At 42.3% G+C, this 26,064-nt stretch overlaps 1 protein-coding gene across 4 annotated transcripts in view; it reads left to right on the top strand.

The window, feature by feature from the left end:
- Positions 1-26,064, top strand: part of ARHGEF4 (Rho guanine nucleotide exchange factor 4) — a 231,792-nt gene that overhangs the window by 103,308 nt on the left and 102,420 nt on the right. For 2 of the 4 annotated variants that reach the window (XM_080409688.1, XM_080409689.1), the window contains 3 exons: positions 3,431-7,861; positions 11,790-12,116; positions 18,370-18,496. In XM_080409688.1, the coding sequence (XP_080265814.1) occupies positions 3,431-7,861; positions 11,790-12,116; positions 18,370-18,496 (4,885 nt within the window). Of the gene's footprint in view, positions 1-3,430; positions 7,862-11,789; positions 12,117-18,369; positions 18,497-18,790; positions 26,024-26,064 lie in introns of those variants that run through there. The other 2 variants (XM_080409690.1, XM_080409691.1) reach the window with 2 other exon arrangements.

Consider the following 26,064-nt stretch of genomic DNA (forward strand, 5'->3'; position numbering starts at 1 on the left):
TGCCAACTGAGATACTGAAGATCTGTCTGAAGTTAATGTCTTTCAATCTACTTCTTACTCATTAAGTGTAACAAGGTTTGTTTTTACAAGGTAGTAGTAAAAAGTGATGGCTTTGCCAGTGTGCCCTCTTTTGATTTCTAACTCCCTTCTTTCCATTATTCATGATGAACACGGTTTAAGGAAAGGGCTTGTATAGCTGGATTTGATCAGGAAGATAATTTGAGGCCTTGGGGACATTATGTGGCTGTCTTACATGAAGTTCTCTTTACAGTTTCAAATCTGAGTCTCTGCTGGGTTGTTTGTCAAGCCCCAGTAGCTGGGTGCAGAGGGGCTCTGGGTAGGTTGCAGGTACTGCTCTGTACCCTACACTGTCACCTCCTGTCTGAAGTCCTTTCCCAATGGTAGCTTTTTTGAGGTGCGGTTGGATCACCATAAATTAAAGAACCTTTTGCAAGCTCTGTGCTTCTGTGTTGTATGAACCCTGAAAAACACAACTCTGGGCATGTGGGAGGGCTCTCCCAAATAATTTTATGTTTTCCCTTCAGAGGATAAAACTTTGCATGTGAATCCATTTGCCACACAAAATTTCCCAGAGCTAAGCCTGTGACTCTTTGTGTCACGTATAATCCAACCTCTGACTGGCGTCCAGTTTGCTTTAAGGATTTCTGGCTGTGCTTTGCCTTTATTTAAGTACGGAAGAGAGTAGGTAAGTTGAAACCATTAATTCTGAGTCTGTATCTTTTCCACATATGGCTTCGATAGACATAGCAGTCTATCTATGCTATGATATGATGCAGCCACTGAAGTGTCACATTGGTTGAATTAGTCCTTGTCAAAGTCAAGAGAAAATTTGGCTTGTAATGGGAAGCTAGTTTCAACTGTAATGAGAACATGAGGAAGCAGCTATCCATGGGAATGTAACTCTCTCGTGAGTAGTTTTTGAAAAGCTTTGCAAAGCATGAGCTCTCTCACCTTGACGGGAAATCTGAATGAGGATAGGAGTTTCCAGCCACAAGTGTTTGCACAGAGATGCCTAGGTAATGTTACAGAAGTGTGAAAAAACAGGCAGAAGTATAAGCAATGTATGCTTTTAGAAGGTCATAAGTTCTTGTTTCATCCAAGCCAAGAGGGAAAGAGAGATTATCTTCCTCTCTTTACCACTGAAGATGACCTATGAAAATGCAAAAGCAACCTTCTGCGTAACTCTGCCACTGCTGCTTATATGTGAATGGCTTATAGTGGTTCCAAATATTGTAGTTAAAGGCAGGAAAGTCATCTAGACTAAGTTTCTATGTCCTCTCCCTCCTCAGGGGACCTCCATCCCCGGGCAGACTCCCTCTGGCAGAGTACACCCCGCTAGGCTGGCCCTGACACCAGCTCTTTAGCAGCACCGAGGGCATGTGGTCAGTCCTGGGCCTGGTCCAGGAATGCTGGGTGATATTAATGGGTGCCCTTCATACCTGGACTTTGTTTCCTCCTTTCCCACGAGGTATGGAGGCAATTGTGGGGCCTCTGCTTTAATTGCATAATTTTGTATAATGCCCATTAAAAACAAATAATGGATGTGGGAGGGGTCACAGTACAAATATCCTGACATAGCTATGTTTGGAATGATAGATGGACTGTAAGGGATCTGTGCCCTTGTAATTTAATTCATAACTATCCTTGGGGACAGTTGGGCATCTTCATTACTTTGTTCCTACTTGCCTGAACAGTTTTTATCTTAGTTCATTGCCATCTGTAAATTTGTGTTCAGAACACTGTTGAAGAGGCAGCGCTGTTACTGCTGAACAGCTGCTGCTGTACTCACTGCTGTGTGAGCCAACTGCTCACAGTTTATGCTGCTCGATCATTATGTGAAATGCTAGTCTGTGCTGCTTTAATGCTGGTCATTTCTGTCCTGGTGATAGCGGGATTTGACATTATTAAAGGACCTCAATTACATGTATCACTGATTGCACACAGTAAAGGACACATTGCTTTGCTGGTTGTGTGACTCATATTGCCATTATAGTGCAATTTGGTCAGGTTTAATGGTGAGAAAGTGATTTTTGGACTTGGTTTGAAACACTGAATCCTCCCCCTCATTCCTCCATTCAATTTGTATTTTCCTTCTTCTGTCAAGAGAAAATACCAATTTTCTTATTGAGACTCCTTTCTGGAAATAACCCTAGTGCCTTCCTTTTTCTGATTTACCCCCTATGTTTTGGAGCCTAGAATCAGCAGCGCTGTGACCTGTCCTTTGATGGGATTTGGCTCCCCTTAGAAGGGCTCACGCTTCCTGTGTGACAGAGCTCCCTGGGGAAGGTGACACGCAACTCGGGCTGAGGGACCTTGTGTTCTAGTTTGATGGCTGCCATTAACTTGTGGGTTTTTGTTTTGTTTTGGTTTGTTTGTTTGTTTTTTTCCTTAAGAAATGTCTTTCATTGTTTATTATCTCAGTTTTCAGATTTTGAAATGTGCTGATCATTCTTGTGATGACTGTCATCAAAACCTGGTTAAAGAGGCATCCAACACTAGGGTTTAAAGGCTGCCATTGATATAGCTTCTCATTCTAGGTGTTAGTGGAAGGAGGCTGGGCTCAGCTAAATGTCTTTGTTGGGTACATTTGTAGAACTTCTGACAATAGCTGTATCTGAGGCTGACAGGTGGTAAGTACTATTTTTAAAAACTCAGGAAATCTTGCTGTGATTTAATTTTCTACTTTAAACTCAAGAAATATCCAGACTTGGTTTTGATAGTTAAAGAAAAGAAGACCGAGACTCTGCCAGGGTAGCTGTCTAGAAGAAAGACATTTCCTAATATTAACAGTGTGGTTTTGATCTTTCTGCTCTCAGCCACTGATTTGGATGTGCCCTGATAACTGATACATGTAGTGCTCCTGGTATAAGCCTTCTAGAAAATGAGATCAAAGACTTCATTCACCTTTGGTTCAGGCCTTGGTATGGGTAGTGTCCATTTATTCAAGTGCAAAACTGTTCTGCATATATTTATGTCACATTTCTGTAATCTGGATAGTAACATTACTTCTCAGATTCGTCACATAAACCTCCTCCTCAGATCTGAAGATGGATTCATTAGAGTTTTTATATCTACTGATATAAAGGGCAAGGGATGATTTCCATTTGACTGACTTGAATGTGAAATGTGTCTTGGTATTGGGCTATGAAAGATATGGCCAAAAGTCAAATTTTTGCCTCTGCGTAATTACATACTAAAATGAAAAAATATTAATTAAGAAAAATTAAGAGACAAAAAGTAAGAAATGGAAAGACCTCAGGTCCATCAATGTGTAAAAGATAAGTATAAGTTCCAAAGAGCTCAGTGTGTATTAAGTTAATTGTGATTCTAAGTCTCTTTTCTAATAATTCATGCTACCTTACTGCTGTAGGAAATCATTGCTAAATCATTCTTTTCTGTTTATTCATAGACCCCAGAGCCAGTTGAAAACTACATCAGTGAAGGAGAGTTTGAAGACGATCTGAGTTCTTCTACCCCGAGCACAATAGAGCTGGAGATACGTGGATCCAGCCAAGAAACAGATGAAGATTATTTTGAGACCCTGTCACATCAGAGTGGGTCTTTGTCAGATGTAAAAACTGAGCCTTATGAGAGTGCATCAGACACAGAATCTGTTTCTAGTGACATAACTGGGGAAACTTGCCTGGATTCAAACTGCCTTTTTACTGAAAAAAATAATCTGTGCTTTAGTCTTCCTAAAGCAAAGGCAGAAACAACCCTCCATGAACTTAAGTGCTCAAGGCAACCAGATTTCACCCAGCAGGTGCGGTTAAAAGTGTCCTCCAAAATAAAAGCAGCACCAAGCAAAACTGTATTTTGCATACAATCTGCGAAGTTAGAAGGTGAAGAACTGGGTGATGAAGAGGTAACGTTAACTAGTGATATTTCCAGCACAGAGAACCAAGTCAGTGAGGAGGGCACAACATCACAGACAAATAGAAAGTTTGTAACAGGATTGCAAAATAAAGTGGAGCGTGAAAGCAGTAAAGTGCAGTCCCATACCAACTCTGTACCTACGGAAGATGATATTACAAGGCAGAATGAACATCCTGCAGTATTAAGCATTGCTTGTTTCAAAGCAAACTCAGAAAGCTGTTTGATTTTTCCTGATGCACAGCAATTTTCCTTCCAGTCAGATGCAGCATCAAGCTGTAGTTTGCCTAATCTTCATTTTGAAACAAATGGACCTATCCGTAAAAGTTACACTGAGACATCCAACTATAAGTGTGAATTAGATTCTATGTCCAGTGTAAAATGCAGCAGGAGGAACTTGGTTGACTGTGAGGAAACTATAGGTAAAAAGATAAAACATGGAAGTACAGAGATGATGTTGACATCAGATTCATTGTTTTACCAGAGTTGCTTCAAATCAAAATCTCAGCCACCACTCACAAGGTCAGAGATTACAGAAAGTAAAACATGGCACAGTCTACCTGAAAATATCAGTGCTCAAAGCAAGAGAGAATACGTGGGGAACTGTATTCATCTGACAGACAGATTTAGATGGTCATGTTCCAGAATACATCTTAAAGGGCTAGATTTTGAATACAGCTGGAAAAACTTAGGAAGGGTACCTGTAAGCCCTGAAAAGGCAATAAAAATAGAGGGCAAACTTGGCATTGAAAGATCTTTTCTTAATACTGACACAGATTCAAATGAGTGTCAGCTTTCTCAACCAGCAGCCTCTCCCCAACGTGTTGATTGTTATTTGCACTCTAAATCAGAGACATGTGACCTTAGCCCAGAAGCAGTACATAGACGTGCAGATAGCTTCTCTTTTACAGGGACTGATGCTTGTGAGCATTGTAATCCAAAACAAAAGGAGACTTCATCTACCCTGGACTCTGAGCCAGTGATCGTAAATGCTGAAGAACTTATAAAAAGTGACCAGTATGAAGCTGAAAGAGATCTGGAAGCAGACAAATTCCCTTGCAATACTGATGTTGAATCAGACACTGGTGACACTAAGAACCTATCAGCCTGGCATGTAGGTTTTCCTACTGTTGTGGAAAACAGAGATTGTGGTTGTTCTTTAAACCACTTTTCCACTGGTAACATACAGCAGGAAAGTTTGAAGGAGAATGGCCTTGAATCTGAACTATCGGGTATGGAGACTGTGGTAGGGGAAAGTTGGGTAGATGATTTTTCTAACCTTGACTTCAGTTGGAAAGTCCTGGAAACCTCATTGCAACCAGGTGGCAGTAGCAGTGGGGCAGACCTCAAAGAGTCAATGCAGCAAAATACAAGTTGCAAAACTGGTGCCTTAAAAAGTTGCTCTGAGCTAGTAACAAATGAGCATCCTATTCATAAAGGAAAGGATGAAGACAGTGTCTCTGCTGTTGAAATGAATCCCAGATCAGATTCTATAAGCCAGAGAAGGCATTTAATGACTCTTCCAGAGTTAAAGCCTACCCTAATGATAGTTTCTGTAGAGCAGAAGGGATTACAGTCCAAGACACTGAATGATAACCTTCCTACTGAAGTGGTAACTGGAACATTGAGAAATGTGGAGAGCAAGGATTTGATGTCTCTTCATACTGTCAGCAAAGTTTATGATGAGCCAGAGACAGTTCTGAGTGAAAGCTGTAGCTGTGAAGAACAAGATCTGGCAACCCCCCTTATTCCTGGTAATGCAGAGGTATTCCCTGGTACAGATACAGCTGAAGAAAAACCAGAAGTTGCACAAGAGAAAGGCGAGAAGACAGATGCAGTTTCATCCTTAGGGTTCACCTGTAGTAATTCTACATTAACAAGTGCTAAAGTGGCATTCAGGAGTGTTACTGTACCACTGGGCAATGATACACTTACTGCAGAAAGTCAGGCAGATCAATGTGAAGAAGCGCTCTTAAAATCACACAGCAGAAGTGGTGTTAAGATCTCTGGGAAAGAGCCCTGCAAAACAAAGACTGTTTTTGAATTAGAGGCAGAACATTTCAGAAAGTCAGAGGCTGAACCAAGAGATGACCAGGTGTCTAAGGAAGAGGAATTCAAAGCACATCAAGGCAGAGAGGAAGGCTTATGTGTACCTAGTGCAGTAACACCAGCAATGTGCAGTGTAAGCAATTTGACTCAGAGTGATGGTGCTGATGTTGACCTTCAAGGGCCTGGCGTCATCTCTGAACAAGCAGTAGGCAGGCAAGAAAGTGAAGGCTGTAGTGGTTCAAAGGAACAAGTAGGTATCTGTGAAGAACCCTCTCCTAGAGAGGGAACGGAGGGCTCTCCTGCAGAAGACACAGCTAGCCCTAGCAAAGATAGTACACTGAGTGATGTGTCTGATGTCTTCAACTGTTCTATGAAAAGTGAGACCCACAACGCTTGCATGCTGGGCCTCGATAATATAAGTACCTGCAGCACTAACAGCGAGGAAATGGATGAGAACTCATTCCACGTCCTGGGAAGTAACAGCAGTCTCTATAAAGCTGTGCAAAAGCCAGCAAAGAATGGGAATAGTGGGAAAGCTTCCAGGTTTTTAGTATTCTCAAAAATGACATCTTTCAGGAAAACTAAGCCTGCCACAGCAGAAAATCAGGGAAGCAGCAGCTTCTTTGGCAGCAAGGCAAAGATGGAAGAACTGGATGCTGGGAAGGACGATGAAGACACTGAAAGTTTACAGTCTTTCAAAAGTTGTTCATCTGGTTCAGCCTTCCACAGGAAGGAAAGCTACACCTCTGAGTACTCTGATGATGATGATTTATTCTATGAGAGACCTGCAGGATTATTCAACAGAATGAGCCTGAGGAAGGCTTCTGGCTCTGGTCGGATACTGATGGAAGATGCAGATACAAATTCAACTTCTCTCACACCGGCTGCTGTCAAATATGCAGATCGACAAGTTACAGGTTTGTCTGAAAACAATGACAGTGAACCTGTGGAATACTCCGGGATTAGAAAATCATCCCCTGAAAATGAATACAAAAGAAACAAAAACCCTGAGGGTAAGAAGTTCAGGACAAGATTGGCCTTGGCACACAAATCCCTCTCAAGTTTATTTGAATCAAAATCTCCAGAAAAGGAAAATACGGAGCAAAGCTCAAGAGTATCACTGAAAAATGAAAAGGAGAAAGCCAAACTTCGCCAGAGCGCTTGGAAAGCTTTTCTAAAAAGCAAGGAGGCCGATGGACTAAAAAGGCCTGTCTTAGCAAGTTTATCGCCAACACAGGGGAGTCCGAATGCGTCGAGCGGCAAGGTGATGAGGACAATGTCAGTAGAGCAACAGGACAGTTCCAATGGGTACACATTGTTTAAGACAGAAACAGCTAATGGCTCCTCAACAGACACCAGCTATTTTGACACTGTGGAGCCTGTTGATGTCTCTTCACCTGCAGGTATGTGGAGAAAACGAATACAGTCCCATGATTTGGGCATCAGATACTCACAGAGTTCAGACTGTGATGAACAACAGGAGGCTCTGAGCAACAGTTTAAATACTTCTCTAGAGGAATACTGGGTGAAATCTCCATTTAGCCCCACTGACTTGCAGTCGCCATTTAGTCAGTCAAGTCCCTCGTGTCCCCAGCTCTCAAATTCTGATGGTAAAGACATGCCTTGTAGGCCCATGAGCCCTAAACCGCAGAGTCCACGATCCGCTTCTCAACACAAGAGCTTCCGTTATCCTGGAAGAATATGTGCCACTTCGATGATCTCTCTTGGGAACAGCTCTGCATTTGAAAGCCATTTGGAGGCTCCTGAGAGACCAAAGACACTGAAACCCAGAGGCAGTCTCTTACTTTCTGTACACTCATTGGACAACGAATACCAGAGGGATGACAGTGGCATAAGCAGTCAATCCCAGATAAGCTTAAACACAGCTTCTTCCATTAGTGACATGCTCCGGGATGAGGTGAGTTGTCGTCTGAAAATGATCGGGTGGTGTTTTGGTTTGCAGTCTTTTGTTCTAATATGGTTTAGGAATTCCAGTGAAACTCTTAATGAACACACTAGTTAGATGGGTGCATAAATATTCCACTTTTGTCTAAAATAAGTTGCAGTTCAAGACTATATGAATTTATGCACTCTTTCAGGGAGGATATACCACAAAAATCTAAAGAAATGGAGTAATCACAGCAGTGCTAATGCATAATATGCCTCAGACAGATTACACAGATGCCACCCTGTGCTCAGCTCCAGTTTTTAGCTGGGTCTTACCCCTCTTAAGATAAGACAGTATTGAGCCTTGTAACTGGTTTATAGTAAATAAGTTTCTGGAAGTGAAGGGCAAAAGAAATCAATTCCCATTGCTAGCAGTCACTTTTTAAGAAGTAAAATATTTTTATTTAGACAATCAGTAGCTGTCTTTCAAAGTACTGTGAATCTTTTGCAGTCACCCTTTGATTACCAATATAAATCATTTCTGGCCTGTTCTACAGCAAACAGAAACCCCCCCATGGACTGAGGATCTCCTTTTGATGTGTTGTATTCTGCTCCTCATTATGACTAATTTCCTTGTGATAGGCTGGATGTCACAGAAAAGATTGTGTCTTCAACAGGGATTTCTCAGTTGGCTGAGGCCTTTAAAAGCAGAAACATCCTCTGTTGGTAGGTTTTTAATCCCAGAGAGGACTTCCCAAGCTCTAGGTGGCTGGCCGTTTAGGACTCTTTCCGTGACTAAGCACAAACCACCAAAGTGACTGAGAACGATCTGTTAGCTGAGATCCCAGAACCTGGCTTGATCAAGCCACTTTTTCAGTGTTGCTGATGATGAGTTTTGACATGAAGAAATGGGCAAAATAATTTTGTTGAGCAGGTTTTCTGAAGTGGCTCTTGAGAAGAGAGTATGACATTCTGCATACCCTAAGCAGATATTTTTTGGAGAGTTCATTAATCTGGAACTACTTGATCAGTTCTGCAGCTGGTTGTGTTCAACTCAAATGAGCCTTTGCATAGCTTTTGCCACTGCCAGCTGCTGCTGCTGCCACCTTTTGTCTCTCACATCCCAAATTATATTAAAGTTTTAAGATACCCTCCAAAATGGTCTTAGCCTACCCTTTCTCCCCATTTTTTAATATAAACTCCCTATTTTTTGTATAGAAACAAAAAAAGGTTGGTTGGAACAGACCTTGGGAGGTCATCTAATCCCATCTCATTCTTCAGACAGTACTGGTGACAACACCAGATAGACAAAACCATGACCTTGTCTAACTAAGTCTTGAAAACCTCTGATGCTGGAGATTTCACTGCCTTTCTGGGAAACATGTTCCCAAGGAAAATCTTTTTCCTAATGCCCAACCAGAACTTTCCAAGCTACACTTTCTGGCTATTGCCTTGTGGCACTGTCTGGAACTACTGAGGTTTGGATCCATCATTCATGCAACTACGAAATTGTTGCAGACTGCTCTTAGACTGCTTTTAGTGCCCTCTTATCAGCTTGAATAAATTCAATTGCCTCAACCTCTCCCCACACATTCCCAATGAATTTTTTTGGTTGATTGGTTTGGGGTTTTTGGCTAATGCTGTCTGGAATCTAAAGAAGTGTGTGGGTGGCAGTTTGAGAAGTAAGGGTGCTAGTACTGGAATTGCTGTGGGCAGAAGGGGAAAAGAATTTGCTTTAATCCCTTCTGTTACTTGAAAATCTTTTGCTTTCATGGGCATCAACTTAACTTCCAAACTTAATACTGGACACCACATTCCAAATGAGACTGCAGTGTTACACCAGCCTAGGAAAGTGCAAAACACTTAGACTAAACACACTGTCAACAGATGAAGCCTCTCAGAGGATGAATAAAATTATTGACCTGTAAATGATAACTCAAAAGAGCATCTAGAAAAGAGAGGAGAGATGAGGCATATGTAAAGCCTTGAATAGGCAAGGCCACATCCTATAATTCAACCATTAGGAGAAAATAAGTAATTACTTAAATTGATTGCTAGATTAAATAATTTAAAGAAAACCATGAAAAATTTAAATGGTATTTAAGCCATATAAAAACAGTTTAATTTTCCTGATACTTCTGGAGGCTGCAGAATATGATATCTGAAATTGGATAAATGCAGCTGGAGCCTAGAAATTAATGTAAATGTCCCAGCTTTCAGGACACAACATCTAACCTATTCAAGCAGATAGGGCTTTTATTTATTTCCCTTTTCATGACAATGTGAGATGAAGTAGAACTGCACCTTGGATTTTGTAAGTGAAATTGTTTTTTCAGGAATCTCTCAAAATACAGCAGAGACATTGGGCAAAATATATTTGCAATGTTAAGTCTTTCAGACATAATTACCATCTCAACACTAAGGATGGTCTTCCTTATGTATGTTGCTAATTAAAAAGGTCATAAAATTAAGTTTAATGATATATTTAAATAAAAGTCCTTTTCTGTTCCACATTAGTAATTACTGCAAAAAAAATGCATATTTGTGAAGTTCCTTGAGCTCACTTCCCAGCGTGGCCTCTGCTGTGGGCATATGTATCTATTCCCCAAGACCCCAGCCAGGTATTTTTCCAGTGCTCTCAGCTTTATCTGTGTTACAGTGCTGTACCAACCTGCCTCTGATGGCTCTGTCTGCCATGCTGGTAAGTAACCCTTCTTAACCTGATGGAGCACAGACCAGCCCCTTTCTCATTACCTGCTAATGGTTAACTTTCTTCATGTTACATCCAGGACAAAAATTTTGTGCTGAGAACAGCAAGGCAGAACAATTTCCTGTTTGCCTATATGTCAGGGCCTTCATTAAATGTTTAATTAATCTGTTTGTGGCGTGATTTTACTTACCATAATTGTGTTACCGAGCAGGCAAGAGAGAACTGTCCTAATATGTCCCATGTTTGGAATCTGTGCAAGTTCTCCTCCTCACTCTTCTCCAATACGATGGCGTTAGGCGCAGAGTACCAGCAGCATATGCTTCCCTTTTTTATCGCATCTGGCAGATAAGAAGTGTTTTTAGACTGTGGCATCTTTTACCAGTGGCGAAGAAGAATTGATCTGGAATTGTTGGTTAATTGAGAGTAGCTGGGAAGTGCCTGCATTGGTTTAAGGGGTGTTATTTAGGATCTTCAAATGAACTGTGAGAAACTGGAGAGATATTATTGTCAGGACACACTTGTGTGAAAAGAGACTCCTGAGATCATTCTTCCTCAGTGGTGTTGTCTCCCACCTTAAGTATTAATGATTCTGACACTGATGCTACCTGGAGTAGTAGTTAGATGGCTCAGGGCCTGCTTGATTTCAAGTTGTTCCAGTATAAAAACTGTAATCTTGTGCAACCACTCGTTAAAAGCAAATGAGAGTGAAGTGCAAAGCTGTGCAATTCCTTGCTCTCGGCCCAACATCAAGCAAAATGGATAGCGTAAAGAGCACATCAGGAAGCACAAGACTTAATATATCAGACCTGCAGGCATCTAGGAAGCCTTTTCACATTGTATAACTGAAGTACAGTTGGAAAAGCACAGACAGACAAGACTGGTCATTATTCTATTTTAAGAGACACTGTCTGTCTTTGTAATAGTATTATACAGAGTGACCTAAATCCCAGTAGCAATGTTATTGTAATATGCCATCTAGAATGAGGGTGAAAAGGGCATCGTCCTGTGCAGAGGGAGTGTATATTACACTCTCAAAGGATAGCAGAGCTGCTGTTTCTGGGTGGAGTATCCCAAAGCCTATGGAGAAGGCTGAGTGAGTGGACAGGCTGGACACTTGGGAAAGTATTTTCTTCTGAATAGTTCCAGGACTAGGTAACTGAGCTTTGCCATCTTCCGTTTAAAGTGATTTGAAGAAAACAAAATTTCCAGCCAACAAACCCTGTGTTTTCACCTGCTGTTTGTAAAACAGGAGTCAAAACAGCAATGTCAAATGCCACCTGAAAAGAGGCCAAATGAGAAATGGGTTCCCCATCGCAAAAGGAGGTCCCCCCAGGTTCCACCATCCCTACGCCCTATCTCTACCCTTGAGAGCAAAGCCTGGAGGCTTTCCTTCCTTGCTCCAGATGAAAAAGCCAAGGAGATTCCAGAGAGGAGGAGGAAGAGACCTAAACCCCTCTATAAGTGCTTCAGCTTCGATGATGTTTGGATGGAGAGGAGCCAAAAAAGGAAGCTAGAGAAGGAGACACAGCCAGAGAGAGGGATTCAATTGCGACACCTCCCAGAGGACCAGTTAAACGTAAGAAACCGTACACTGTCCTGCTCATTCTCTGGCACTGTCTTCCTCTCTGCTCTGGCTGCTTCTTTCTACTGTCATCATATTCCTGTCCTTGCACTTTGTCTGGTACCAGTTCTGCCTGCTTTTCTTCGAGCTCAGTGGTCTGCAGAGACTAATGAAACACTGAACTGGTCCATAAGTGATGATCTCTAAAGGTGGTGGTTTGTTTAGTCACTCTAAGTGAGCAGTTCTTGCTGTGTGCCGCATTAAACAACAGAATGTAAGAGCATCTGATTGCGCTGTGAGCTGGGAGACAGGGAGGGCAGGGAGCAAATCAAAGTAGCCTTAAATCAATATAAATTAAACTGATGAAATCTCATTCCGTGCCCCGTGGCATTGCTGTATCACTTTACCAAGGGACTTCTAAATTAGACTTCCCTTGTATCTGAGGCCAACTCCACACTTCCCACTGAGGCAAATTCCTGCTGTAAATGTCTGAGAGAGCACTGCCATTGGAGATTTAGCTATTAGTATTCTGTCTGCCAGGGGAGATTTTTAGATCAGCATAATGATTGCTTGTGACAAACTTTGTGGCTGTTGTGACTCACACTGATGGCATCTGTTACTCTTGGATCCAGAACTAAGGTCGGTTCCTTTCAGGGAGAGCCATGAATCTGTATCCAAGAGCCAAATTTAGCCTTCATACATAAAAAAGAACTTCTGGGGAAAAAGGACATGAGATAGAGGGACACTCTATGCAGCATCTGATGATAATATGGAGGAAGCTTCTGAGCAAGCTTGAAATCAAGTAGCAGATACTTAAATAAAAGCTTTCCTCAGGGTTTTCTGTTTTGATCTGTTATTTGCATTTTCTTCCCTTTCTCTTTGTTGTCCTGGTTGCCTGTTTCTAGTTGCTGTTGCATCAAAATGACAACATTTGAGGGGAGCTGAGTCCCCAGTCCTGTCACCACTTCAGCCTGTGCTTGAGCTTATGTGCACAAATAGTTCTCTGGATGGCCAGGGGAAACATTCACCTGACACAGCTCAGCTTGTCTGCTGTGGCTTGCTGGGAGTAAAGCTGCTGCCTCACACCTCTCTGCCTGGGAGAGCCTCCTGTCAAAGCTAACTGACATCTGGGACACCGAGCCAGGCCAATTCCAGGAACAGGTTTTCTGAAAACCCACCCACTGTTCTCCCCTTCTCAAGAAAAAGGGCTAAAAAATATGTGCTATTTTATATTTGTCAGGGCTCTTCAAAACAAAACTTCACCAGCTGATGCCTGAATGAGTGCTGGGTGTGATTCTGTGATACGTTGCTGAGACTCGGTTCAGTGAGCATGCTTTGCTGGCCCAGCCCCACTACTACCTATGTGCTGAAGGCAACGAGTAATGCTCCTGAGGCCTGTGTATGTTAAAAGGATTAAAAAATTCTAAACAGAAATTGTGTTACTTTTCTACCTTGTTTGGAGTTCTGAGGGCTTAGTGCTGTATAGGCATGAAACAAGCTAGGGAAAACGAATCCCTGGCTTACATAAGCTCATTGATAAACAGAAGCCAGTAAAACTTGATAAAAATATTTCTTGTAATTCCTTGACAAGCACAAATAGTGATAGAAATCTAGCCCATGCTGCAGGGTATGTTAGCCAGCACTGAGACCATTAGTGCTTCTAAGAGGAGCGACCAGTTACCTCGATAGCTTCTCCTAGAGCCATCAGATCACACAGCTTGGATGCTGTCTGTCTTGCTGATTGACTGCCCATTTTGATGTCACCAAAAATCCAGCTTCTCCTTTAAGCATTTCCACCCTTATTTTCTGGTGCAAACTTACCTCTACATTGTGATCAGCTGCGTAATGGTTTGCAGCTGCCCCTGTGCCCGTTGAGGTCCCTCACTTAACATCATCTGCCTGTGGGGCTCATGGGCCTGAGTTACTTTTCTGGTTCATTCTTTGGGTAGTAGAGGTGAGTAGAAGATATTTAGTAGTATGTAGGTAGTTCGTTATTTTTCTTTTTACTGTTTCTGTTGATTTAAGTGTGTTATGTCAGTTATTGACGCTTTTTGGCTTTGTGGGCTGGCCAAGAGAACACAATGCTAAGTTTTATTACGAGAACTGTTGGGATTCAAGGGCTATTTACTGTATGCCCATATAACTGCATTTCTTGGCTTATAATTTTTATTTATAATAGTCATAGTGTAGTTTCTTTTTCCTGATGTGTTTTATTCTGTCTTTGCAATGCTATATTCCTGTAATAATGCTGGCTTATTCATACTCCCAATGTGGTGGGAGCACTGTCGCAAGCTGCAGTGTTTGAGGGCGGTTTTAAAAGGATGCTAAATCCCTTTTTGTAAGGGGAAGTAAATTATCACAAAAGAAGCTTTATAAGATGTTCATTGTCTATTGTGTTTTTGTGACTGGATCAAGGCAACTGTATGGGGCTTTGGAGATCTGAAATTGCAAGTCTGATGTTTTCTGACACATGGCTGCCTTGGGATGTGTGGCTTCAGTTATGACAAGTCATATTAAGTCAAGATCAGGTCAGCTTATAAGGTGATGTAATGCTGCAATATTGTGGAAATAACTTAATAGATCAGACAAGGGAGGAATTCTTCATTTCTCAAGTGCTAATTTCTGATACTGCTCTATCATTCAGATCAATGTGCACAAATGAGTATAGTGGTAATAAGAAGCTAATTCTGAAGGGTACCCTGGTGAGGCCACATCTGGAGCGCTGCGTCCAATTCTGGCCCCCCTGGTTCAAGAGAGACAGGGAACTACTGGAGACGGTCTGGGGTAGGGGTGGGGAGGGGAGGCTATGGAGATGATGAGGGAACTGGAGCTTCCCCCTTATGAGGAAAGGCTGAGAGACCTGGGCCTGCTTAGTCTGGAGAAAGGAAGACTGAGAGGGGATCTTTATCAGTCTATAAATATCTTAAGGGTGATCGTCAAGAGGACAGAGCCAGGCTCTTTTCAGTAGTGCCCAGCGACAGGACAAAAGGCAATGGAAACAAACTGCAACACAGGGAGTTTCATCTGAACATGGGGAAAAATTTCTTTACTGACTATTCTGTGATTCAGAGGGAGATGGATAAACAGTCAAGAAACTACCTATAAACTGAAAAATAACCCCTTGAAATACTAGTCCTAAACAATTCTATATACTGGTCTTTTTTTGCTTAGGTCCAGTAAGTTACCCATCTGCTTTAAATGGGAACAGACTGTGTAAATTCCTAGAGTCAAACTCAAAGCTTCACCCAGCTGTCCCTTATGATGAAATGCTGCCAGTAGCAAGCTGAGCAGAGTCTGATCTTGTACCTTAAAGCGTTAATGTTAACTGGTCCTGGCAAGCCTTTGAAGGTAACACACACACACACACTCCCCAGAAGTGGAAAAAAAGAAAATCACATGGCAGTGGATGAATCTGTTTTCTTTTGCATGGCCATAGGCTTTGCCCTTCACATGGGTGATGGGTTTCGTGGTGTAGCCTGGGGTCCTCTTACTTACTTTTGATGCAGTATAAATTCCCTAGCTGAAGCAGAGACAATGCCCCAAACCACTGATACATGTAATGCTGTAATGGCAGTGGGCTCTGTTATGGGAATTATTGCAAAAATTGTTTTAGTGATGTCACTGAACCGCCTGTCTGCCCCCATCGTGCTCTTTCTTGTTTTGACAAAACCTTCGAGCCTGACTGTTGAGCTTGTGATGCCTCTCCAGTGCGCAGCAATAGAAGCACAGACATGCCCTCTACATGCATTTTTTAGAGCACAGTTTATGCACTGCCAAATTGGAGAGATTCCTGAAAGGCCCATCAGGGGACTATACCCAGAGTGAGTATAATGCAGAAAAAGTTCTCGCTTTTATTTTGAAAGAGAAATGAGAAACAGTGAAAAATAGATCTTTAGCTTGTTGCCCTGAATATGACTCCTGGAAATCTGATTTTACCCCATCTGAAGTAATATAAAATTAAGTTTTGCTATGTGCTACCATGATTATGAGCACTGTGGGCACCTCAGGTACACTTCAAGAGGGTAATAAATGCACTTTGGAGAGGGGATTGAATGAGACAAGTCTCCCCCTATTGTGCACCTGACAAGGCACATACACATGACAGGGGTAAATGCCTCTCCCAGGGACTGAACTGCTGTGTGTAAAAACATAGAAATACCCCCCTGAACCTATAGCAGAAAATGTAGAGAGGGTCTTTAATATACCCTGGTCCATCATTTCCCCCCGCTCCCTTGTAGATTGGGGAAAACCTTGCCCACGTGTTACGAACATCTCTGAAAATGCTTCTTCTGACTTTGGGTTGTACAGGCCTGGCTCCCATGCTATAGAAATCAAATGATGCCTGTACCTGAAATTTGCTCTGATGTCCTGGGGATTAATAAGAATGAAATCTGACATTTTTATTGTAACAACCCTAAGGCAATATTCTGCTTCCTAGTCTTAAACAGAGCAATAATGCTTCCTATCACCTTTCATGTAAATAACCTAGACTTTACCCTTGGCATTTTCAGAACTGTAGCCCAGTAAATTGTCTGTTTTGCTTGATTTCATTGTCATTGGAAGAGCATGTGCTCCCACTGGGGCTTTGCTGTGACTCTTCTAGAAAACCAGACACTGCTCAGGTTAATTTGAAGAGGGTTCACACTGTCCCTCAGGAGATGGTGATTTGTGCCAAAGTATTGGCAGTGTTTTCTTTGTTTTAGGAAAGTAAGTCCAAGAAGAATAAAGCAAACCAGGCATGGAGCAGCAGCACTATGTGCTGCTTGGGCATCGTGCGGCTATTCAGTGGGCTTAGTTTTCTGTTTAGTTTTGGAAGGATGTTTTGACTAATCGCCACCTTCTAACGAAGAGGCTTCAGTGTTAAGGCTAGTCAGCAGACCCTGTGCTGATGGGACATAGTGTGGGCTGGTAGGGGGAAGGAAAGATCCCAGATAGAGTGCTGGATGCCAATATACCAAACTTTAGGTTCAGTGAAGGATGGATATGTTGTGACTGAATGTCACAGCAGCAAAAGGAACAGGCGGTAACAGTACACAGAGGAAAAATGGCTACACCCATGGGACCGATGCTTACTGACCAGCTGATCTCCCAGTTACTTGTGGTTACTGGTATTTTCTGTGTGTGCCAGCTCTAGGCGGTACGGGGGAGAAAAGAGAGAAGGAAAAAAAGGAATAAAAGCATATATGCATTAAGTACTACAAGTTTCAGTGACTTTGACTACAATCTGTATTGCTCATTGTCAGATGATCTGTATTCTTGTGGTATCTTGCCCAGTATCTTGTGATTCCCTGGTGAAGTAGCAGGCGAATGCTGGTCTTGTTTCCCCATCTGTTTCAGGGTGGATGAGAGGAGACAGAAAATACTGAAAATTTGTTGGTGTGTCAGGATTGGCAGAAAATACTGGGTTTGACACAGAAAAGGAGAACAAGCTTGTTTACATTTTGGATTTTGTTGATAAATCTTCTTTAAAAAGTCTTTCAGTGAATGTCTGCGTGAGAGAGTGCGTTGGTCTGTGTATGGGTGGAGTATCTTTGTGGCAGTGGTTTGTATGATTTTGATTCCTTAAAAAAAATAATCTTGTATTTTTGTTTATTTTAAGCCTGACTTATTGAGGCATTAGAGGTCATGAGTTGTGTGTATGTATCTGTATGTTTCCCCCCTTAAACCAGCAGAAGTTATTAATTCAATGAGATCTGGCAATGGTACAGAGCTTTCAAAGTTTTGTAAAGTTATGTAAGTCTTTTAAAGAAAAGAGAGAGTTATCTTATTTATACCTTTAACTGAAGGAAAGAATGTTGTGTTATCCATGTCCTGTATGGCTGGGGACTGATACCAATAAATCTCTGAAGGGAAAAGCTTTATTTAAGTGTAAAATTCCAGAACAGGAATTTAGTCATAAAGTTGTAGGAAAGGGCTCTGTAGCTGAGGGGATGACTTGTTGGAGTGATATGCTTCCCCCTCTCGCTAGATACACTTCATAAGAAGGAGCGAAACTTTCTATAAATGTAGGTATATGTGGTAGTATGTGAAGTATGAGTCCAGTACTTGGTTATCCGTTTCTTCTTTTCTTATTTCCTTTCAGTTTTCCCTGCCTTCTCACTGTTTTCTAACCGCTCTAGCCATAATCATCCACATGTCTACTAATGTACTACTTACATGAGCAGGCATCAGAGGTGGAAAGAGGTGCTCAGTGATGAATACTGTATTTTGTCCTGCAGGGCATCTAAGTTTAATGTTTGTTGTCTTTGTTTTCCCACTCTTGTTGCAGGCTGGAAGAAGTCCATCCATCACATCTGCTGTTGCCTTTGACGTCCTACCACTGAAACTGCACCCATTTTCCCAGAGCACTCCGACAGGCTTAGACTGCGTGGGCTGGAAACGGCACATCTCTCCTGGTGTGTACACTAGTCTTAGTTGGACATAAATTTTGAGAGAATTTAGCTTTGGTGTATTGAGTATGGAAACTATGTGATAAGCATTCTAATCTATTTATGTTGAATGCTGCATCCATGCCTGAGCAGAAATCTGCTTTAGAGTTAATTCTTTCATGTGCTTTTCATATTCTTGTTTGTTTTCTCCCTGAGTGAATAACCAGGGTGCTGTTTAAAGGCAGTGGTCAGCTTTTTAGCAGAGAAAAGATCACTAATGGTGATGGTAGTTTGCTTGACGTAGAAACATTGTGTTGTCTCATCTAGGTTGATGTCATATATATCACAAACTTGGAATTAGGTTTCTGCAGATGAAACAGACTCTCTGCCTTTGTTTGCTGGAGACCACTACGGTGGGTATGGTGAGGTTCCTCTCAAGAAGCTAATTAGGCACTAAAGCAACCAAGTGAGACCCTAGAGTTAGAAGTTTCCTGTACTTTAAATAAATCATCTTAAGGAACACGTATGCTGTATTTTTATGAGGAATGTGTATGAAGTTATCATGTCTGCTTCCTTTCCAATGACTGATGCTTTCTCAGAATTAAAATGTAAGTCACGCAGATTATTAAACAGACATATCTTTGCCAGGTTTTTAAATTCTCCATCTGACAGTGCCTGCCCAAACCTTGCAGATATCTCTATCATAGCACTTTGGAGTGGGACAAGAAAAGCAGACTGGAGAGGAGTTGTTTGGTGGGTAAGAATCAAGCCAGGAAAAGCCAACAACAGTTGGGTGCTAAGCGGCCATTTCTCCCTTAGAAAGTCTCTTTGTACCATCGATTAAACACTACTGGAATTATCTAATTAAGGGACCATAACATTGTGCTAATTATGTCAGAGTTGAATGTTCATAATATTTTGCCAAGCATAACTGGTTTACTTTCTGACACTTCGTACAACTTGTACACAGAGTCATGAGATTTGATCTGGAAATAAGAAAACAAACTACTTACTATCCTGATGTCAAGAGCTCTGCCTCTGCTCTCTCAGCACTGAGGGCTTTGATCACTTGCTGTCATAAGCATCTGGTGTTGCCCCAACACTTAAGACCAGCTCCTTGGCAGAACTGAAAAAGATGCAGCTTTGCTCCTTGGAAATCCCAGGTGGAAACTTATCATTGTCAAGTTGTCCGTGCATCTCTGACGTTAGCTGAAATCCCTAAGTGCCACTGTCATAGAAGTAAATTCTGAGTCTGAGCTGATACAAATTTCATGATAGTTCCCAACAGGGACCTGAGGGATTTAAAAAATATATATATGAATTTTGGAGAGTGGACAGGGGGAGTAAATGTAGATTGCCCAGGCGGTAGTGCTGTATGTGTTTATATGCCATCTAGAATTTGGCATGAAATCTGAATCATCTACAATTCCTACAATATTCCTGAGGTAGGTACAAGTGAATTTGATACCACAGCCTAAGCCTGGGCATCAAGAATTTCTGTGTAAATGTAGCAAAACAAATCAAATACAGCAGAACCCCTTTTTGACCACCAAAACCAGGCTCCTGGGAGAGAAACCTGACCAACAGAGGAAGCGCTGTAATGCTTCTACCACAGCCATCTCTGCTAGCTGCTGCTGCTGGGCTTCACGTGAAGCATTTCAGAGGTGATCAGTGTGTGCATGTGTACTTCCTGTGGTAGGATGTGGAAGGGAAGAAAACTGCGAATTATTGAAGCAATACTCTTCAAGTTGTTGGATCAGTGTAAGGATTGGGAACGTCTTTGAGGCAGCAGTCATGCAGCAGAATGCCCTCTTTGATTCTTGCACAGCTTTGTTGTGATACCTGTTGCTTTTGACAGAGCTGTAGGTCATTTAAAATGGATTCATCATTTAATTTTATGTCTATTTAATTTTAAGTTTCCTAACTCTAAAGCTGCAACTACTTGTATTAATGATCCTAGCATATGCCTTAATCATAAAAGACACTGGATATGAAAGTACTGTGCAATATGCAGTGGTACTATATACTTCCACATTGAAAATCTGGATAAAATTCTCACTCCCAAAGTCTGTACTGGGTCACCTCGTGCAGGGAATGCTGCAGAGGCTGTGGGGGATGGGGTATTTCGGTGCCCTCTCTAGTTCTTCAGGTATGAAAGGCTGGCTGTCATGATCCCAGCCCAGAAGGTGCCATGCGTAGCTGTGAGACCTCTGTGGTGCACCTACCTGTCGCCTGAGGGCAAGAGCTTAGCTGGGCACAAACTTGCTATTTTAGATGAGGCAACCTGTTCCCAACTAGAGCATACCACAAGTGCTGGGAGATCTTCATTTTAATGTTGTATCTGCTATGCTCATTAGCTTCCTCTGACACTGCTCGCTGCCTTTATGTCATGCCAGGAGAAATGAGGCAGGCTCAGACCTGTTATTTGGGTATCCCGGCAGCTGGGATCAGGCATAGCGAGGTGCTTTTTGTCGCTGATCAAGTTTTGCAGACTGCCATCCTGTCGCCTCTTCTGTCCAGAGCAGCCACTTGATAAAACTGTAAGGAACCAGTAGGTGGCTCTAACATCTGTGAAATAAAGAGCAGCTGAGCTGGTGCTAATCTCCCGATTCAGTGAAGACCAAATGAGTCTTGAGCCTCCTCCAAAGATGTGTAGAGGCTGAACAACCCCATGTGTATGTGCACATACACATGCACCTGCGAGCTTAGTAAAGTTAACTGTCTTGTTCAAACATCAGGAACGTTTGAACACTTTGGAAGGACCTTCTTGGCTGCACCATGCACTTTGGCAGGTAGTGTTGAAGATCAAGTGCGTTTCCTTTAGTTGCCTGGTTATGCCCGCATCTTCATTTGTACCTTGCGGTATGTATCTGCTCCTCACCGCCTGGTTTGCTGCAGTGTTTGAATAGGCTGAGCTAGAGTGAAAGACCAGCATAGGAAACAAGCCACTTTTAATGTAGATATGGCAATGTCGTTCTGCTTTTTGGCAGCCTCTGAAGATCTTGAGAGACCTTTTGACCCAGGAGTTGCCCCAGGAAAGGGGTGAGAGGGAAGAGCCCAAAATGGACTGGAGTGAGCAGTGGTAGAATAGCAAGATTTTGGTTTAAAGCAGTGGACCATCGTGTTTTTCTTTAGGCTATTTTACCTATCATCTCCTTCCTCATCTTTCTCCTGATATCTGTTTATGGTAACCTGAAGGTGTTGCCTAAAATTGGGGACATGTCTGGGAAGCTGTTTGGACAGTGAATGCAGCTGTGAGAATGTAGCAGCTGGGCTGACGAGCAGTTCTGGGTGTGGGAGCTACTATCTCCCAGGCGTAGAGCAGAGGGAACTTCTTCTGAGGAGGTGCTGTCATCTCTGAGCTTTTTTAAAGGGACTTTTCAGCAGTGGACAGTCACGAGGTGACACAGGCAGTTGTCTGAGAGTTAGAGGTGTAGTTCCTTGAAGTCCCTACTCTTGCCGCTGTCTGTGCTTCTCAGCTAGAGACTTTTCTATTCTTGTGCCTGCCCTTGTTACACCTTCTCCCAGATGTTTCCCCCATGCTACCTCTCAGACAATCTGTGAAAGTTTAGGATAGGGCCACACATATGAACATACAACTGTAAGCCTTTGGCCTTTGTCATCCTCACAGAGGGAGAAACTTGTAACTAGTGTGTGACAAGATCGCGTTTGTAGCATGGTATCACAGATCTTAAACCTGTATTATTTAAAATCTTTATTTAAATGCAGACTGAATCTTTTTGGCAACTTTCCCTCTGTCTTGTCAGATTTAAACAGCCTGAGATCTTTCCATTTCCTGCTATCAGATATCTACAAGAGATGCCCCGGAGTTCTACCACAGTGCGGGTGTTGGTTATGCCAACCAGAGGGGCATGAATTCATTCTGACTGATGTGTACTGACACTGAGCATGCTGGTGGCCTTGGAAATCTCACACAAGCTGTAAGGATAGGCAAGCCAAGTTCTCAGAGGCTGAATCTTTTGTGGATAGTCTGGAAAACACTGACCACTTAGTGATACCGAGTTATTCTCTGGCCTCACTGGTATGGCGGAAAGTATTTCTCAGAGGCAGAGGGACTGTTTGTTTACTCAACATCATGTGGCCAACTTTCATCTTCTTTTCCCAGCTATAGATGGGCTGTTAAGCTCACACTTGGCAACAGTTAATGTGAAGATGTTTGACAGCCACTGGAGAAATCTATTCAAGAGGGAAAATATTAGCTTAATAACAGGATTTCATTATGTCTTATAAATATTTAGCAGTCCTGTAGTTCAGCGAAATAACAAGCTGAGCTATTTATTCCATTTTTGTCATTTTAGTTCTTGAAGGGACACAGAAAAAAGTGGTATGCAAGTGCGCAGCAGTGTATCATTATAGCTGTAGTATGAAATGGCCGTTGTATCCTCATGAACCCATGGAAGTACCATTGAATTCAAGTGGCTAAAAAGTAGTCGTGTTGCCTACTGTATTTTTTCACTTTGTGTCTGAATCACAGCAAAATTAGATCCGCTGTGTCAATCTTGATTCTGTTTAACCACAGCCACATGTATTTGTGCTGTGAGGTCTCTGATAACATGTGCTTACTCAAAGATTTTCATCCAACCTTAAAAGCTGGGCCAAGTGGTGGCTGAGTTCCTGAAAATTTGTCCTAGCAAGTTGGGTGGGATTGTATGTATTAGCTACTGAGGTGAAAGATTTAACATACGAATAAAAACTTTCCATAGGGCAAAGAGTATAAAAGAAGATCCTAGCAAATCCTTAATGATTCTGGCAATCGCTCTTGAAAGCTATGAGACCACAGGAGAACCCAACAGAGACAAAAAAATCCAGCAGATGTTTAGGATCAGGCTGTCCAAGGCTCGAGCGGGCTTGACTACATTGATTACATTGATCAGGCTGTGCAATGAGATCCTTCATCTGTAGTTGGAGTTTGACAGCAGTTTTAGCTGACTTCTCTCTCTAGTGTCACAGATAAAAATTATCTATGTAGATTTAACAAAACAAAACAAAAAAAAAAGGTCTGCAGTCAGATAGAACTTCTCTGTGATGGATTGCAGTTTTCAACTCTGATATAATGTCATGCTTTCCACAAACTGGCTTTGTAATATTTTTCTTCTCTTTCTATTCTATTAAAAAATGACTATCCAGCACATGAATAGAATATGCATACTTCTGTAGCACCTTCAGCTAGGATTACAGCACTATTGTCTGTGGCACTGGATAAACATATTTTGCTATTTGCCAAGAGCATTCAGTCCAGAATGGGAGGGTTAGCAGAGGAACAGATGGAGTGATTTAAGCAGGTTGAGGGCAGAGATCTCCCAGGCAAGGGCAGTTGCTACAGAGCCTCTGTATATAATGTCAGGTTTAGTAGTTCAGTCAAGGAGAGATACAGGTACGTGGAGTTTCCTTACTTCTCGTGTGCCAAGCACAGATTTCAGGGAGCAGATGTAGCATAATTTGGACTGAATTGTAGCCTCTTCTTAGCACCTTTCCTGTCGGAAAAGCTGCACTGTCCCTGTTCAAAATGCCCTGTGCTCCACATCTACAGAACAGCTGCATTCACCTTGGTTGTTAATGCTTAACTTGCCTTCTGCCCCATCATTATGAACAAGAAGTGTCTCTCTCCATTTGTACTTTGATGCAGGCAGTTCTAGGAGGCCCCGGAAGGGCCAGATCAATGCAAAAGAGTGGTTCCACTGCAGTCAAATTGAGAACACATTTCCATTTCTGTATTGGGAGGCATTAGAGGAAGATATTTTGGTCTAAGTAGCTACATTCAGAAGATAATTAAAGATTTTTTTTGTTACTGAGACACTGTAGAAATGTTATTTTTGCTATTACTGCAGAGACCTCTCTTGTAAGGAATAGCTGAAACCTTTAACGACTTAAAAGTTGGTTCAGCATTGTTGGATGCTTTGTAATAACCTGCAGTGATGGAGGGCAAAGGTTTTTTCTGTTAGGAAATACTTAGTAAAACAGAAGTTTTACTGCAATAAAATAACCTGGCTATTGCACAGATAGTAAGGCAGAGTCAAAGGGGTAAGTCTGTCACAGCATGCTGTGGTGGCCATATAAGAACATGGCTTCAGACAGAATTAGCTTACACAGAAATAGTAAAAGAAGCATTTTCAATTCTTGTGTGAAATGAAGCTCCTAGTATTGGGTTTGGGTGCCTAGGCACGCATTCACTTTGTAAATGGTAGGAGCAGTTTGGTATTTCCCAGCATGATCCTTTGTGTCCCACCCGTGGGTGGCTGTCACCCCCCCACCTGTGCTAGTGGAGCTGAGCTCCTCCGTTCCTCCAGTCCAACCCCCTGGCTGCAAAGTCTCACCTGTCTAACTTTGAGCTGCCCTGGGTAATCTCACACTGAAATAGTCTAGTTCTGGTCCTACACTTGCTGTAGTAACTAGCATGAGAAGTTTTATAATGTTTTGTGCTGCACATGGTACAAACTATGTGGCTACTCTTAAATTATCTTGATAGTTTGACAAATCTGCTATTGGCAGAGTGGCAGTCTGGCAATGTCCTTTATCATAAAACCTTTGTGGTGTCTCAAAGCTGTTGTTAAATGGTACAGGTATTTCTGCATTTTCAGGAAACCAGTTTTCGTTCAGAATTCTTTTTATAGCGGCACACTGATTCATGTGTTAGGGAATAAGAATATAAAACTTTCTGATTAAAAAGTAGCTAGTAATGTCGTTTCACTTGGGGCTGAAGTCTCTTACAAAGATCACACACTGAAATAGGGACCAGCCCAGGTCTACAGCCTGGAAGTGGATGCTAAATGATTTTTTTCAAAGCTCCCAGCTGCAACCTCCCCAAATCTCAATCTGTGTTTTTCTGGCTTTGATTTAATTTTGAATTCTTTTTCTAAGGACTTCCAAAAATAGTTTTTTAATAGCAGCAGCCGCAGCCAGTTCTAAACATGATTAGTTTATATGTTAAGTCCTTTTTGAGTTCTCAGGGGAAGCAGATAACACAAGGTCTCTCTCACTTGGGCATTTTTAAAATGCATGAAATTCTACTATTCCCACTTATTTATTTTTAATCTGACGTTTCTGCTAAATTAGGAGGAAAGATCTCTGTCCAACCCTTGCTTTTTTAATGCCTTGAAATCAGCTTTAATAAAAATCAGCTGCTAGGAGCTGCAGCTGAGAGCAGTTGAGCTGCCACAGAGGGAGCCTCCTTAGTGGACCCCTATGATGTCAGGATGCATCGAGACAAGCGAGAGGAGGATAGGAATCCAGCTCAGTCCTCAGACAGCACTGCCAGGTACCGCTGCCCTGCGAGCAGCTACGGAGCGCTTTGCCCATTTCCTCCCCCAGCAGAGCAGAGCCCCTGGCTCTCCCTCTTACCTGCCTGCATGAGGACCCAGCAGTGCCCCAGTGAGTCCAGCGGGGCACACAGTGGAGAAAACTGCAGCAGCAGTGGAAGCTCTGGGCTCTCACCGGGTTCGGATTCAGACAGCAGCGGGGTGGTGTGTGGTGGTGGTGGGATGAGAGGCGTCCTGTCCAGATACTGGAGCTTGGAGAGTCTCCACTCTGCCACAGGTAAGGGGCTTCTCTTTTTTTTTTTTTTTTTTTTTTTTTTT

Source organism: Falco punctatus (assembly GCF_963210335.1).
Source record: "Falco punctatus genome assembly, chromosome: 13".
Lineage (NCBI taxonomy): Eukaryota > Metazoa > Chordata > Aves > Falconiformes > Falconidae > Falco > Falco punctatus.